Genomic DNA, 17923 nt, shown 5'->3' with positions numbered 1-17923 from the left:
TCAGCCTTGGTTACCCATTAAAATCACCCGGGAAGCTTTTAAAAACACCAATGTCCAGGCCCCATTCCCAGACCACCCAAGTCAGCACCTCTAAGATGGGGCCTGGATGTTGGTATTTTTAAAGTCCCTCATTCACACTCCTAAACCCCTGTCTTGGACCTTCTGGGTCAGTTCATTTATCCAGAAAGCTGGAGAAAGAAAGAGAGGATTTCCAGCAGCTTTAAAGAAGAAATAACACATCCCATCAAACTTGTCAAGATCAAGTCTGAATGCAAATGGGTTTCATCTGGCTTAATTAGGTTATGTGATCAACCTGTTTTCTCCCCCTCTGCAGCCCAGTTCTTAAACGCAGCCCTGATATTACCAAATCACCACTGACAAAGTCAGAACAGCTCCTGAGGATAGATGACCACGATTTCAGCATGAGGCCTGGCTTTGGAGGTATGAAACATGCACTCTGGGGACTTGTCTTCTTTCTACAGGTCCTTCTGTCTGTCTGTGGGCAGAAATCAAGCCAAGGGTCCACTCAACGTTGCTCCCTGCATTCAAGTCTGCCTTGGTTGTGCTTGGTGGACAAGGCCCCTGAGCCCCCAGCATCATCTGAGTACCTCCCCTGGCCGGCCTGCCCTGGGCTCTGCTGAAAGCATTCTTGGGAGGCAGCTGCTGGTTGGTGGCCAGGCCAGCCCAGCCGAGCTGTCCTCGGGCCACTGCTGACAAGGATGGCTCAGCATCGGGGAGCCCAGCAGCTGGCTGTGAGGACGGCAACGGGAAAACAGGGCAGCTGCAGCCTAAAGCTGCCTCTTGAAAATGCTCGGAAAGAACTATCTTGGACTAAATTTGTTTTTGTCTGGGAGCTGGCAGACAGAACTCTGGGTCCGTATCCAAGGGCAGAGTGTGGTCTGCTGGGTTTAATTAAATGAAAATAGTTAGAGAAAATAATGATTTAGTGCTGAGGGATGCCAAAGCCCTCTGAAGCTTAGCCTGCAGCTGCCAGATTTCAGCTTTCTTAGTGTCAAATAGGGTTTTCATCCTTATGGGGTTTTTCCCTGGAAAAAAAAATTTATTTCAGAAATCATTCTCATGCCTTTTATTTCTTCCAGGCACCTTTGCCTAAAGAATAAACAGGTTCTAGAAGGGAGTCTCTGTCCAGTCCATAATCAGCTGCTGTTGGATCCAAACCCACCTTTTTACTCTGTGATGATCTAAGTGTGTTCCAGGCCTGCCCTACACGCCTGCAAGCAGGGAGGAAAAGAGGCAACAATTTAATTCCCTTATAATACTTTCTTTCTCTTTATGAATATTGTGTTTATGGCCTAGAAACCTCCCCCAAGTCTAATGTTTTCATATCCATCCCAGTGTATCACATCCCCCATGGAAGCTACTCGGTCATGTAGCAAAGATGCAGATCTGTGGGCTTGGCTAATGTTTTGAATATGACTTTCAGCACTGATTTACCAAGCAATGCCTTTCTTATGGCCAGAGACATTGGCTTCCAAGATGAAAGAGGGTACAAAACCAGGAGGTAAATATAAAAAAATAAAATGTGTGACCTCATGTTGAGGAGTAACTCCTTAGATGGGACCTGACTTTGTTCTAGGTCTTCATCGTCCCCTTAGATGAGCATGTGTAACCAAAGACAGATGCTTCGTATTAATCTAATTGTTTCAGAATCACCTGGATGATTCAGACCAAAAACATTTTTTTTCACCTTAGTTGGAATATTCCAGGGAGCCAGCCCATGACTCCACCCTTTTATCTCTGGTTATCCTGGCATGTGGGACACCAAACCTTCAAATCTGACAAGACACAGAGGTTCCGGGGGAAATGCTCCTCTCGCCTGTCTCGTTCACAAAGTTCAAGTGAAAAGAATAAATGCTCTTGCCGTGCCCTGTCCCCAGGCCCGGCCATTCCTGTTGGCGTGGATGTGCAGGTGGAGAGCTTGGACAGCATCTCAGAGGTCGACATGGTAAGTGCTTCTCTAACCAGAGCTGCAGACGGGGAGATTCCCACAGGGCCTATACTGGGCCAGGAGCTCCACACACCAGAATTCACCAGGCTCATAACTCCCCAGGTGGTGGGAATTCCCACACTCGTTTTACAGTTCAGAGAGGTTGAGACACTTGCTCAAAGCTACCCAGTTGGTATGAAACAGAGCCAGATGACAAACATGATCTCCCCTGCCCCAGTGTCCAGGGTCCTGCCACTGGGATTGTTCTCCAGGCAAAGGCTCTCCAACATAAACAGCAGGGTCCAAGGAGCCAGATATATGCTACAGCTGTGGCTTCTGTGTCTGGCTGTGAAAATGCAGAAAAAGCAAAAGTTTCCTTTGTTTTTCCTTTTTAGTGGGCTTAGATAAAAAATAGAACATTCCACAACTCCTTGACTTACAGGACTTTTTAGGGCCTTATCTTAGTTTGGGTTCCCCAAGAAGCAGACCTGAGACAAGCATTCCAGCACAAGCAGTTTATTGTAGGTGATCCCAGGAAACACAAGAAGAGGCTGGGGACAGGGGAAGGGAAGGAAGCAGAAAGGGCCATGCCATCCAACCAGATCTATGTGAGACTCGGCCCCTCGGGGGTACTCCGAGTCAGCAAAGAACTCACCTCAGGGTTGTCCCAGCTGAGGGGCCAGGAGCTGGGTGACTTATCCATCTCCCAAACCTTCCCCCAACTCCACTCCCTGGCTGAGGGCTGCTTCCAGAGGCTTGAACTGTCTGGCATTTGGGGCTGGCCCTGTGTGTGCGTTAGGAGCCCTCAGGCTGGGGGTCTCATTGCCGGCGGTAGCAGCCTTCACCCAGCGGAGGCGAGTGTCAGAGGATGGAGTGGGGCTCAGGTCCCCCCTCTGTAGAGCCTCTTGCTGAGTCCCCTCGCCCCAAGCAGGGTTTGAGAGCCTCCTGCGGCAGCAAACCCCAGGGACTAGAAGCAAGGCCTCCCCGGGCTCAGTTCCCTCCCCAGCCTCGGGTACAGGGGGTCCTGCCATCAGCCAGCTGTTCAGTGGGTGGGGTCTCCCTCTCTGCCCTCGGCCCCCAGGACTTCACGATGACCCTCTACCTGCGACACTACTGGAAGGACGAGAGGCTGTCCTTCCCGAGCACCAAAAACCTCAGCATGACGTTCGACGGCCGGCTGGTGAAGAAGATCTGGGTCCCCGACATGTTTTTCGTGCACTCCAAGCGCTCCTTCATCCACGACACCACCACGGACAACGTGATGCTGCGGGTCCAGCCCGACGGCACGGTGCTCTACAGCCTCAGGTGAGCCCTTCCCGGCCTCCTCTGGGCCCCTTTCCCTCGGAGTCCTCTTACTCCTGAAGCTGGGAGGAAGGGAGAACTTGTCAGCCAAGAGCATCACTGGTCCCACCACGGCAGCTTTGCTTTTACCTTTTTTTGGGGCCACGCCGCGTGGCTTGTGGGATTTTAGTTCCCGAGCAGGGATGGAACGGCTGCCCCCTGCAGTCGAAGCGGAGTCCTAACCATGGACCGCCAGGGAATTCTGGCTTTGAACAACTTAGCTTCTAACTTTCCAGGAGCTGCCGACTTCTCAAACATCAAGAAAACCTAACTCTACACATGAGTCAACATTTATTTATTTATCTATCTATCTAGATTTGGCTGCGTTGGGTCTTCGTTGCTGCGCGTGGGCTCTCTCTAGCTGTGGCGAAGGGGGGCTACTCTTCATTGGGCTCAGTAGTTGTAGCACGCAGGCTCAGTAATGGTGGCGCACGGGCTTAGTTGCTCCGCGGCATGTGGGATCTTCCCGGACCAGGGCGCGAACCCGTGTCCCCTGCATTGGCAGGCGGATTCTTAACCACTGTGCCACCAGGGAAGCCCCAGAGTAAACCTTTTAAAGAATTAGTTCATCTTGCAAATACACTTGGGGAAATTTCTCAGGCTGATGCTTATGATTTATGCCCTATTCAAGTTCAATTTCAAACGTTTAATGAAAGTTTTATTTCTCTAGTAGGGGTCAGAGAAGTTGCTAACGTATTCTTCTCAAAGACCTGCCTCCTCCAACTCCTCCGATTCCTAATTTCCGATGTGAAATTTTGGTTTAGAAGAAAATTTGTTTACCTTGCCTGGCCAGCTCAGGCTTGTTTTTTGTCCCTTCTCCCTGGTGTTCTCCTTGAGAAACTATGGGGACCCTGGGCCGCTTGATGATTTTAAGTGGTATTTTGAGCATCACTTTGAAAACATAAAGAATAAAATCTTCTCTTCTCACAAGCTTAGATACCTTAGAAATATTTCTTTTATTTATTTATTTATTAAAGTATAGCTGATTTACAATATTACAGTAGTTTCAGGTGTACAACATAGTGATTCAGTATTTTTATAGTCTATACTCCATTTACAGTTATTAGAAAATATTGGCTCTATTCCCTATGCTGTGCAGTAGCCTTAGAAATGTTTAATTGCTCATCAAGCACTGACCTGGGGAAGCTTTCCTTAAGCACAGGCATGCAGTGGGGCTTTCCCTGTACGCCCAATTTAGAAACTTGTGGTGCCCGCCTCCCCCTGGGAGGGCATGTGGAGATGAGCTGCAGGCCTTCACAGAGAAGCGACTCAACTACTGGCTGAGATTTACTCCTTCTGTGCTGTGCTGACGGTACATTTCAGTTTTACACACTTGGTTTTGGTAAAGCTGAATCCACACACCAGTGTCTACGTAGTGGGTGTCTGCGTGGATGCAGTGTATCTTTAGAGTCAGAGATGGCAGTGTCGAAGCTGAATTTCTGCCCCCATCTCCCAAAGGGATATTTATAATAGTCCTTCATTACTCATGCTGGCTTGGAATCTAAGCAGTTAGATACCAGGCTCAGAGCAGGGTTATGGGGTATTCCTCTGCAGGACCTGAAATACCTCCTCTCACAGGAGTACCCAGGTGGCTCAAGGGTGTGCAACCTCTTCCCCAAGCCACATTGGGTTGATTCTCCCAGGAGTCCTCACGTTTGAGGCAGCTGCCAAGACATCTTCAGCTCAAAAACCACCAACAAAATAACATGATCTAATAACACCAGGGATTCAGAGGACTAGACCAAAACACCAGGTAGCTTGAAAAACCAATTCCATGGCTCTTGAATTCCCAGTCAGCTTCAAGATATGAGAGTCAGTGATTGTGGGAGGAAGAGATGTTTTGGGGGAGAGCTGGGGGCACTGCATGAGCGGGCCTGCAGTGGGACCACGGGGACCACTTGGAGAGCTTGGAGCATGTGTGCCTACTGTTGGGGGACACTGCAGTTAGTGGGCGACAGAAGAGCTACCTAACCACCTAGGGGCAGAGCCAGGTGGGCTCGGTCTGCACTCCCAGCGTTGTTGGGAGTAGTTCAGTGTGTGTGGGATGGACAGTGGGTGAGCCAAGAGCTGGTATGGGAGATGCAGCTGAAGGATGCAGGTGGCCAGCGGTGGGAATGAAGGACACAGGAAAGAAAGTCTCCGCTTCAACTGCGTAGCAGGCCCGGAGAGCTTGAAGCCACCCTCACCAGAGAACTGTCCTGCCCTCCCCCCGCCCTCACTTCCACCCGCGTAGGTAGGAGGTGACCAGAGACGGGCAGACACTGACCACTCACATGCCAGCCCTGCCTTAGCTGGGGAGGGGGAGCGGAAGTCTCGATGTGAATGAAATGTGAAGTGTTGATTAATATCTCGGACCAAAATTCTTTTAATTTCGGAAGTGAGATGTGTTTTGTTACTTCTGAGGGTTTTGACTGCCTGTCACATGAGAGTAAGCAGGAAAATCACAGGACCTGGCAAGTTTTCATCCCAGACAAGGGACGATCCTCCCACTGGAACAATGTAAAGGGACTTGGGGGAAGCATAATAATAAACACGGGTGAGATCACACCACACACTGTGCTTGTTCAGTGCGTGGGCTACAAGTGGGAAAGCATCAAGTCCGGGTGCCAAGAACCAGTCTGATGATGTCTGTGGTTCTGGAAACATCTGTTCCTGTACCTACTCATACAGAGGGTAGAGCTATTTAATCCTTTTGTTCACAGCAAAAACTGCCTGCCTTTGACATGTCATGTCCCCAGAGTGTCCACAAGCGTCTCCAAGCTTAGTTCCTAGTTTCTTTCTTGCTGGTGATGTGCCCAGAGAAATGGGAGGCTGGCTACCCACTAGGTGTCCAAGTCAGGGGCCAGCCTGACAACCCCCAAAAAACATCCTGTATATCAGTATTTCTAGGGGAGATAAGATGACCCAGCTGTTAACCATACAGAAACCCTCCCAGAACACAGCCATTCCAACACTCAAATGGAACGAGGAAAATAAGGTGAATGTATGGATAATTAATTTCTTCAAGAAAGCTCTTTTCCTTGAAATTTCCATTTACAAGTGAATTTTTTTCCTTTTTGGCCGTGAATTATCCAGATAATGTTTACAACTTATACATAACCAATTTTCTGTGGTTGAAGGGAAAATAGTATGTTCACTAGCCAATGACTGTCAATCTTAACCTGCCATGGAATTCCACACTGGCCGGGAGATCTTTCTTCCATGACTGACAATCTGTATTTGCTTCTTCTCTGATGCAGAATCTTACTTTCCTGTGTAAACTCTGAAACAAAACCATTAGATGCCAACAAGTGCTTGCATGTTGATACCTTAAGATCTTCCAGTGTTTTTCCATTACTGTGATCTCCATGGAATTACCCATTAAAAACACCTGCATCCACTAGTAGATGTTATTATCAATATAGAAATATCAACATTGTAAAAAAAAAAGTGCCAATCTGGCAACTGGCATAAGTACTTCATGAATATTATTTCTAAGACACTGGACACAAATATTGAATATCTATAAAATCAGTAAAAGAAGAATTTGAATGATCTGAAACAGGAGAGCAATATATGCTCCTATGGTTTAAGAAACCATATCAGATGAGTTGTGATTTCACATTGTTTTATCAAATGAGACCATTGCTTCACTACAATGCTTGCATGTGATTGGAGTTTAGTGCAGTCATTGTTTTCCCCACACTGACCCTGGGGTTAAACGTAAACACCCAAGAGTACTCCAGTGTGGGTATCACACATAAGATGCTTGGTTCTCTAAATGCTGGCACGCTGCTTCTGAATTACAAGAAGGAGGCAGTTGTATTGGGAGGAAGCAGCGGGCTTTCTGCTTGTTTTATCGTTTTGCACTTGTACTTTGCAGCCTCTGCACACCTGGATTTTGTCTTTTTGTTTCTAGGGTTACAGTGACCGCCATGTGCAACATGGACTTCAGCCGGTTTCCCCTGGACACACAAACGTGCTCGCTCGAAATTGAAAGCTGTGAGTAGGCTTGTGCCCAGATATCCACACACACATCTGAAGTTACTCTAAACACCTCTGACCCTCAACAGGAGCAGGACGTGTTCCTAATCTGTGCCTATGCTTTTAAAATGACTTTTTAGATAGAAGCGAAGTCTCGGGTAAGTTTGAAAATCAGAAACAAATTTAGGACTCAAACCTTCTATTCCCATAACTGACCCTTTTCATGCCCATGGCAATGGCTTTGAACTTTGGTGCTGTGGAACCTAGATGTTTCCCAGTTCGCCGGGGCAAGAGCTCGGGGCGGGGAAGCAGAGGGTTCAGCAAGTGTGGGTCTCCTTTCAAGCCCCCCAGCCCAGCACTCACACACGCAGCCCACCAGAAAGTTCCTTTTGGATCTGTTTTATTGCTCTTCTGAATAAGATTTCCACTGAGGAAAGAATTTCCTGGCAAGAACAAGTTTGGCAGCAATTGCCCCAGGGGACAGCCATTGTGAGTGCAGGTGGTGGTTGATATGCTCAGATACAAGTAAGGGACCTCGGGAAACTTACACACACACACACACACACACACACACGCGCGCGCGCGCCCTGGAAAGTTAAACACCAGCCCCAGGAACAGCAAGGCTGCAGCAGCATCCAGGACTAGCCGCTGGCATCTCTAGCTCTCCGCAAACCTGCCCCCGTGCTCCAATCTCTGCCAGAACGTTTCCTCTGATGGGCACAGTCTGGACCCTCCCATGACTCCCATTCCTATACTTCTCCTGAACCAACACACACCCACTGGCATGTCTCAGCCTGTGTCAAAGTCCCGTAAGGAGTCATGTTGGCCCAGGGCACCTTGGTAAGCCTCCCCAGGCGGTGGTGGTGCAGTAGGGGTCCCCTGGCTCCAGTCATCCAGGGCCGAGGAGCGCAGAGATGTAGACCCCCATGTAGCAGGGGCCGCGTGGACAGCTCTGCAGGGCGCTCAGTGTGGGATCAGGGGGAATAAACCCCAGGACCAAGGGGGTGGCTGCTCCCTGCACCGCCGCTTTCCACCTGCTCTGTCCTTTAATCCTCCCAAGCTCCCTGTGAGAAGGTTACTGTGATCTCCATTACACAGAGGAGGGGCATAACAGAGGGAAGGACTAATCGTTGGCTCCAGAACCTTGCTTTCCCCACAATACCCAGGCAGCGGCATCTGTCAGGGTTCCACCAGAGAAGCAGAACCATAGGAGATACACAGGGAGAGAGTTAGTACAGGGGACCTGAGCATAGGGCTCGGCGAGCACCTGCAAGGTAGGCCCTGGGGAAGGGCAGGCCGGGGACCCTCGGGCAGGAGCCCACCCTGTTGCCCACAGGTGGAATGTCTTCTTCCTCGGGGAAACCTCAGATCTGCTCTTAAGGCCTTTCAACTGATTGGATCAGGCCCACCCAGATTAATCTGGATCATCACCTTTACTTCACATGAACTGGTTGTGGATGTCACAACTACGAAGCATCTTCCCAGCAGCACCTGGATGAGTGTCGGATTGAATCACTGGGTTCTTACTATAGCCTGGCCAAGGGGACACGTGAAAGCAGCCATCACACAGGTCAAGGGTTAGAGGCAGCATACAAGAGGAATAAAATAGAGCCTCAGGGAGCCCCAGAAAGAACTGTTCACACACGAGCACACTGGACCGGCAACCCCTGAGGGTTCTATCCCAGTTTTGCCCACGCAGCAGGTAGGTCTGCTTGGCTGGGGTAGGTGGTGTGCTCAGCTAAGTGGGCAGGGTGGGGAAGTGTAGCGCCAGAGGGGAAGCAGTCCTCAGGGGAATCGCTTTGATTCTACGCTGGGCAGGAGCAACTGGAAGCCTGCAGAGAAGGGACTTGTTCTGCTGCATCTCTTTATGGGTCCTTTCTTTCTTTTTTTTTTTTTTTTTGTGGTACGCGGGCCTCTCACTGTTGTGGCCTCTCCCGTTGCGGAGCACAGGCTCCAGATGCGCAGGCTCAGCGGCCATGGCTCACGGGCCCAGCCGCTCCGCAGCATGTGGAATCTTCCCGGACCGGGGCACGAACCCGTGTCCCCTGCATCGGCAGGCGGACTCTCAGCCACTGCGCCACCAGGGAAGCCCCAATGGGTCCTTTCTTGCTAGAATGCAGCCCTTATTACCTGAGAGAGTGTTTAAAGGTATTTGCCATCAATAATGCATCGTCACCCTTTGAAAGAAGAAAGGTCTACATCACCCATGGTTTAGAAAGCTGACCATATGAAATGTTGCCGCTGTTTAACCTGCAAAAAAAATTTTTTAGAAGCGCAAATTGTAGTTTCTGGTCTACAAATATAGCAATTTCATCTGGTTTAAGGCTTAACTGAGGGGTGAGCACTTTTGCAGCAATGATCATTTAGGTCTGAGAGCTCTGCCCTGATGACTTTTGGAAGGCTGAGGAGAATTAGATTTGTCTTTTTGGATTTACTTTTGCTTCATTGAGACTGCGGTTTGTTTCTTCAGACCATCTTATCCCAATCCCCACAGAGCCTCACAGACAGGCTCGCCATCTTTCCTGGCGTCTGACGCTGTCTCTGTCTTTTCAGATGCCTACACGGAAGACGACCTCATGCTGTACTGGAAGAAAGGCAATGACTCTTTAAAGACAGATGAGCGGATCTCACTCTCCCAGTTCCTCATCCAGGAGTTCCACACCACCACCAAACTGGCCTTCTACAGCAGCACAGGTGGGGGTGGGGCTAAGAGAGGGGCGGGACTAAGAGAGGGGCGGGGCATCCTCCATCTCGGGAAGCCTGTGAATTTGTTGTCAAGTGAGCAGAGCCTGTGCCACTTGGATGTGAAACCAAGGATCTGGACTTCGAGATCAGGTCTAGAGGGTGGTGAGCATTGGGTGGGGGTGATTTTTTGATACCTCCAAAGCATCAGAAGTGATAACCTAGAAAATGCTGGTAAGGGCTCCAACATAAGCCCCGTGGGGAGGTCTATTTGAGACGACGGCATCGCCAGTTTAGCAGCGGGAATCTCACCCTGATATAACTCCCAGCGCGCCCTCTCCTATGGGCAAGAAATAGTCCAATTTCAGGTTTATTGTTTTCTGTTCACGTTCTCTTGGCTTCAGCCCCTTTGAGTGCTTCTCTCTTAACCAATCCCCTCCTACTATACTGCTTGCACGGGCCCTCTTATGACCCTCTTGGTGAGCCACGGTGCAGGTCATTGGTCATTCTCTGTGGGCAATGTGGTTGCTTTCTGAACCAAGGGCCTGGGCAAGCTTGCCAACCCTCCACCGCACCAACGTTGCCTGAGGGCAGGCGCTGTGGTCTTCCTCTTGGCAGCTGAGGTTACAGCTGAGCTTCACTCTCTCCAACCCTTGCCTCTTTCTTGACCAATTACCTTTCAGGCTGATTTTGCTCTAATCTTTATGCAGTTTCTGTTGCTAAAACATCGCATGGTTGACTACCCAGAGAAGTGCCACCGTTTGAGTCTCTCTGATCTGTAACAGAGGGCACTGTTCCCTTCCAACATGTGGCGATCCCGCGTCTCTTATCTTTTGCATACATCACCCACCAGTCTTGGTCCTTTGGGGGATCCCCCATTCCTTTGACTCTTAGCATTTTGACCTTCCTCCTTGCGTGAGTCCATTTCAGGCTGCTATAACAAAGTACCATAGACTGGGTAGCTTTTTAACAACAGAAATTTATTTCGCACAGTTCTGGAGGCTGGGAAGTCCAAAATCAAGGTCCCGGCAGATTCAGTGTCTGATGAGAGCCCGCTCCCTCGTTCAGAGACTCTCTGTGTCCTCACGTGGGGGAAGAGGCGAGGGAGCTCTCCGAGACACATGTTATAAGGGCACCAATCCCATTCATGATGTAATCACCTCCCAAAGGCCCCACCTCCAAATACCATCACATAGAGGTTAGGTTTCAACACACGAATTTGAGAAGGACACAGGCAGTCTGTAAGCACCTCCACAGTCACTTTCTGGAGCTGTTATAATTATAACCGTTGCACTAAAATTGTCCTGGATGCCAAGTTTTCTAGTTAATGTTGCCAAGTCCCCATTTTATTTTCAGCCCTCATCATGTCAAATTTATCCTGCCTTTTCCTCTCCTTCCACCATTCTCCTGTTCCTTTCAACTTCTCCCTGTAAGTTTTCCTTGTAAAGAACAACAGGGTGGAGCTAAAGCATAGCCTAAATGCATTGTTGTAGTTAGCTTGGTACTTTAACTTCAAACATATTTTCCCCCATAAGAAATCCAACGGGCGTTGTTAAATCCGTACATCTCAAGCTTTAACGTGTACAGGAATCATGTGGGGAGGAGTGTTAAAAGGAGATTCTCAGTCAGTAGGATCTGGGCCAGGGCCTGAGAGTCTGCATTTCCAACAAGCAACCAAGTGATGGTGGTACTGCCGGGCCCTGTGCCGTAGTTTGAGTAACAAGAGTCTTCAATGGCCTGGTTCCCTTTACGTACAGAATGAGGGCCAAAATTCCTTGAGATGGACTCACCCATGCGGTATGAGTTATCGTATAATCACTCTGTTCTATGGTTTTTCTCACTTCCCCTTTCTAAAGGTCGGGTAAGTTTCCAGGGAAGTGTCTAAGGCATTCATGATTCTCTGAATCAAGTTTGTCCTATGAAGGAGCTGAGTGGCTCTGCTGTGTGTTCTCTTTTTTCCTGTGTCCCCCAGGCTGGTACAACCGTCTCTATATTAACTTCACGTTGCGTCGCCACATCTTCTTCTTCTTGCTGCAAACCTACTTTCCCGCCACGCTGATGGTCATGCTGTCCTGGGTGTCCTTCTGGATCGACCGCAGAGCTGTGCCCGCCAGAGTCCCTTTAGGTAAGAAACCTCTCAAGTGCACATTCCAGATATCTGAAAATACAAGTGCTTCCTTCCAGATAAAACAATTCTTTCCAAATTGGCCCTGAACCCCTGTTGGTATTATAACTTGGAAAAACTTTGTTATGCATTCACAGGTAAAATGCCACTATTAAGAATCTATAGGGCTTCCCTGGTGGCACAGTGGTTGAGAGTCTGCCTGCCGATGCAGGGGACACGGGTTCGTGCCCCGGTCCGGGAAGATCCCACATGCCGCAGAGCAGCTGGGCCCATGAGCCATGGCCGCTGAGCCTGCATGTCTGGAGCCTGTGCTCCGCAACGGGAGAGGCCACAACAGTGACAGGCCCGCACACCGCAAAAAAAAAAAAAAAAAAATCTATGTAGCAGGAATTCCCTGGTGGTTCAATGGCTAGGACTCTGTGCTTTCATGGCTGACGGCCCAGCTTCCATCCCTGGTCTGGGAACTAAGATCCCCAAAGCACTGAGGCCAAAAAAGAAAAAAAAAAAATCTATGCAACAAAGCTGTTTCTAGGTCCCCATACGTTCCCATGTAAACAACTCATTTTTTTTTTTTTTTTTTTCTTTTTGCGGTATGTGGGCCTCTCACTGCTGTGGCCTCTCCCGTTGCGGAGCACAGGCTCTAGACGCGCAGGCCCAGCGGCCATGGCTCACGGGCCCAGCCGCTCCGCGGCATGTGGGATCCTCCCAGACCGGGGCACGAACCCGTATCCCCTGCATCGGCAGGCGGACTCTCAACCACTGCGCCACCAGGGAGGCCCTAAACAACTCATTTTAATCTTGTTAGAGCTGAGTTCTGGAGTGGGTGGTCCTGGCCTGTGGTGCTTTCTCTGCCCACCTGCCTAAGACAGTCACATTCTGTAACGGGGTTTCTCCAAAGGTGGCCCAAGGGATCTTTGTGACAGTCTCTGGGGGAAATTGTTTAAAATGAAGAATCTGGGGTCCCATCTACATGTATAGGATCAGAAGCTCTGAGAGAGGACCAGGAATTTGCATTTTGAACAAGCTCCCCCAGTAATTTTTTTTCTGTAAATGTTTTATATTTTGATTTGTATGGTAGTTATAGAAATATATAAATTCATTGAGCTCAATATTTAAGATTTATGCACTTTATTGTAAGCAAATTATTCTCTCTCCTTTTTAAAAAAATTTATTTTATTTATTTATTTTCTTTTGGCTTCATTGGGTCTTCATTGCTGCACGCGGCTTTCTCTAGTTGCGGCGAGCGGGGGCTACTCTTCGTTGTGGTGTGCGGGCTTCCCATTGCGGTGGCTTCTCTTGTTGCGGAGCTTGGGCTCTAGGCGCGCGGGCTTCAGTAGTTGTGGCATGCGGGCTCAGTAGTTGTGGCTCGCGGGCTCCAGAGCACAGGCTCAGTAGTTGTGGCGCATGGGCTTAGTTGCTCTGCGGCATGTGGGATCTTCCCGGACCAGGGCTTGAACCCTTGTCCCCTGCATGGCGAGGCGGATTCTTAACCACTGCGCCACCAGGGAATTCCCGCATTCTTCAATTTAAAGTCAGAAAACTAACCAGATTTTAGGAAGTCTCGCTTTTTTAAATTGCTTGTCCAAATGTCTTTTTTTTTATTATTATTTTTCCACTTTCTTGCGCATCTATTACCTTTTCCTGTCTTGACTGGTTTCCTCTTCTTACTCATCGATCTGTCAATCAGGTCTTCGTGATCTTTTGCCTTGGTTCACAAAGATAAAAACACCTTATCATTGGTGTCTGTCACTGCTTTCAATCCATAAGGTAACATAGTAACAGCTAATACTAATTGTGAAGTGTTGGGCTGTTTTACATACATGATCCCACTTAATTCGCATTTAAAAAGCTCACGAACCAGCTATTATGATCATTGTTTTGCTGCCCACCCCCCTACCCCGCCCCCGTAATTCCTATACATACTCAAGTCTGAGAATCCCTACTCTACAAGCCTTCCATCAACAGCTCTTGGCTATCAACTCTCTTCCCCGCTTTAAATATCGCACCCACTCTGCACACGGCACCGTTGTTAATACATCCAGGAGGATTCTACACCAGCAACAAGGGCACAAAGATTAAAATAAAACATGTGTACCTTTTTTCCCTTTTTTGGAGAAGGAGTTACAGGAAATATACGTACCTGCTCATATATGCAATCTTTGTTTTTTTATTCATTTATTTCTATTTATTTATTTTTTGGCCGTGCCCCGCGACTCGCAGGATCTCAGTTCCCCGACCAGGGACTGAATCCGGGTCAGGGCAGTGATAGCCCGGAATCCTTAGCATTAGGCCACCAGGGAACTTCCCTGCAATCTTTGTTTTGAGCAATTGAATGGAAAGACCCTGCCAACCTGTCAGGGTCTCTCTGCCGAAGAACAGCATGATGCAAAGGCTGTGATGAAGATGCAGGGATACAGAGCCGGGAGAGGGTGAGCATGGGGGATGGAGAAACAGGAGAAGCTTCATAAAAGCTAAAACTGGAAACGTGAGCAGGTGTTTGCTAAACAGAGGGGGCAGGGATGGAGACATTCTAGGCTAGAGGAGCAGCTGGGAGAAAGAACAGAGGCACGAAGCCATCCAGTGGGTTTGGTGAAAGACAAACCCATGCTTCTTTCTCACTGTGTCTGCAGGGATCACCACGGTGCTGACCATGTCCACCATCATCACGGGGGTGAACGCCTCCATGCCCCGCGTGTCCTACGTCAAGGCCGTGGACATCTACCTCTGGGTCAGCTTCGTGTTCGTGTTCCTCTCGGTGCTGGAGTACGCGGCCGTCAACTACCTGACCACCGTGCAGGAGCGGAGAGAGCGGAAGCTGCAGGAGAAGGTGACTTTACCATGAGCTCGAGTGTCTGCCCTGGAATGGGGGCCTGGACCAGCAGCTCTGGACCCTGGGCAGGTCCCACCTCCTCTGTAAAATGGGACAATAACACCCCCTCCTCCACCTACTTCATGGGTTGGTGTGAAGAGCAAACAGAAACGGTGTGAAATTTACTCTGGGCTACTTCTTTCATTCATTCAAATATTTATTTGGCACCTACCGTATACCAGAAGCTGCTAAGCCAAGTTAACTAAGACGTGGTCCCTTTAATCTTGGTGGTGTTGGTAGTTTAGTGATAAAAATAAATGGTAGTTCAACACGGTGGAACAAATGATTTATGAACATAGAGGTATCATAAAAGAAGCTTCCAGGAATTTCTCCAAGACATTCTTTTTAATAGTGGTATAATAATAAATGACTTGGATGTAACATGATTTATTCCCGTATTAATGGGCAGTATATTGTTTCCATTTTTTGCCACTATAATAAATGCTTCAGTAAACATTATATATATAAATATATATACATATACATATAATATATATGTTATACATATATATTTTTATATATAAAAGCTTCCAGGGAAACATATCCTCCATTCTAGGAAATTTTCCTCCACATGTGACCTCATACATCTCCCATCACTTCCCAGATCATCTTCCCTCCTACCTGGTTTCCCTTTCGTCCTCCTGTCTGCAATTCAATGGTTATCTCCTCCAGAAAACTCTAGCTACATAAGAGGAACTATCCCCACAATGCCACACCTTTCAAATTCCCCCCAATCCCTCCCCCCCGCCACCCTGCTGCTCTCTCTCTCTCTCTCTCTCTCACATATACACACACACATACACACACATGCATGCATGCAATAATTGTAAACATTTTTATCAGGGCTCATATCAGTTTATGATCTCATGGAGAACATGCCGATTATCTGATCATGAACCTTCTTGTGGGTCCCTGACATGACGTGGTTTCCTAACAGTTGATGGGTTACCTGCTGTTCTAGAATGTTTCCTGTGCCATCACCATTATTCCCCCAACCCCATAACAGAAACTAGAAAAAGGCAATGCTCTCCACTAGGCAGCTTCTTTGGAAGGGCTTCTGAGAGAGGATGCTGAGCTCACATCCCACGGTGCGTTTGCTGTGTCCGCAGCTTCCCTGCACCTGCGGGTTGCCTCAGCCACACACGGTCCTGCTGGACGGCAGCTACAGTGACGGGGAGGTGAACGACCTGGGCAACTACACGCCCGAGAACAGAGACAAGCCAGACAGGATGATGGTGCAGCTGACGCTGGCCTCGGAGAGGAGCTCCCCGCAGAGGAAAAGCCAGAGGAGCAGCTACGTGAGCATGAAGATTGACACTCATGCCATTGATAAATACTCCAGAATCATTTTTCCAGCTGCATACATCTTATTCAATTTAATATACTGGTCGATTTTCTCATAAATGCCTGTAATTCTGTAAATTTCACATTTTTCTATATGTACTACAGAAATACCTGAATGATGAAAAATAATTTAAGGTTATGATGAAAAGAAAGTTCACAGTACCCACCCTTCTCCATCTTTCCAAAACTACACTGACAAGACACTTACTGGTTTAATTTGCACTTACTGACCACCTATTGTGTACACAGCATTATACTCAGTGCTGCAGGTATAGACACCCATAGCAACTGATGATAGTTGTTACTGAGATCTCCTAGAAAAGCACGCTGCCAGTGAGGTGGGCACACTGTGGTTCAACCTCTTTTAGACCCTAAATGCTTATTCATATGAACCATGTCCCTTACGTTGAGTGTCATTCTATTCTCTGGACCAAGTGGAACTGGGAAGCACCTGAAGTTCATTTACATTGAACATACATGTACCTAAACCCCACTTTGATCAAAATTCATACTTCAGTTTATAGCCTCTTACCTATTTTATATGCATCTCCTCGTGTTGATTTCAATACAAGGCAATAATAATATTCCTCCTTTTGTTTACCTCTTGTGGTTCCTGAGGTTTTACCTCTTCACCAGAAAAGCTCTTTTGATTGGGTGCAATGGCTTCTGATTTGGGTAGGAAATTTCCCTGGTAGGGAAACTTTGAAGAAGAGGGTATATGCATGCATTTTGTCAGCTTTGTCACAGAGGTAACTAGCCTAGAAAACTTGTGTGTAAGTGTTCCCCGTTTAATAGTTACTGCTTCATGGATCTTCACCTTGGAGCATGTCCAAGTTCAAAGTGAAATCAGTAATGTGATATCTTCACTGAGGAACTTGGGAATAGACTGATTTTTTTCTGCATAAACTTTTCAAGGACATGCATAATTCGGGACTACCTGTAACTCTTTAGGATGAGAAATACACGGTTTCTGAATTTTAAAAAAAGAAATGGGAGCACATCACTGGTCATCTCCATTTATACTCAGTGAATACCAGCATTTTCTGTGAACCAGAAAACAATGGCCACTGATGTAAGAGCATGGGATAAAGGAGAGTGTTCTAATCTGATGTATTATTTAAAAAACAAATATTCATACCGTATATCTACAGGATCAACCCCTACCAAACTTATCGCAACAGCATTTGTTTGAAACTCAACTAAATTCTGTACACAGTAATGCCATTTTTATTCCAAAGTTAATTTGACTGATCTCTATACTAAATAATATCATGTTATTTCTTAATGAGGGCTATACTTTAATCTTTAAAAAGACCCAAATTTGCAGAAAGCCTAATTACAAGGCAATCTCCCATTTCTTCCAATAAAAGTTCATCAAAAAAAAAAAAGATTTTTTAGCAAACACTAGTAGAAAAACGTAAAGGAATATAGATGAAATAGTTGAACGTCAACTTTTAATATTAAAAAATATTTTTAGAACATTACCTTTTTCATGCTTATTTTATGAAACAATTTCAATCAAACTTCACAAACATCTTTGCCACTTGCTTTGTCCTCATGAGCAAGGCCACTTTAAACCATCTGGCAGTTTTCTGGGGCACGTAATCTGAACTTCCATCTACCCCATTTGGGAAACTCCACCATTCAAATC

At 47.5% G+C, this 17923-nt stretch overlaps 1 protein-coding gene across 1 annotated transcript; it reads left to right on the top strand.

Annotated features, from left to right (window-relative positions):
- Positions 1–407: 407 nt before the first annotated feature.
- LOC308626441 (gamma-aminobutyric acid receptor subunit rho-1) lies at positions 408–16331 on the top strand (the record flags this gene model as incomplete). Its single annotated transcript, XM_081251483.1, has 8 exons — positions 408–441; positions 1899–1966; positions 3030–3253; positions 7188–7270; positions 9806–9946; positions 11907–12059; positions 14690–14886; positions 16038–16331. The coding sequence occupies exons 1-8, from the start codon at positions 423–425 to the stop codon at positions 16329–16331; spliced, it is 1179 nt and encodes a 392-aa protein (XP_081107609.1). The 5' UTR covers positions 408–422.
- Positions 16332–17923: the final 1592 nt, after the last annotated feature.

This window comes from Mesoplodon bidens, assembly GCF_964165515.1.
Source record: "Mesoplodon bidens genome assembly, chromosome: 12".
NCBI lineage: Eukaryota > Metazoa > Chordata > Mammalia > Artiodactyla > Ziphiidae > Mesoplodon > Mesoplodon bidens.
Note: the sequence above shows the minus strand (reverse complement) of the source record. Positions and strands in the feature narration are given on the sequence as shown.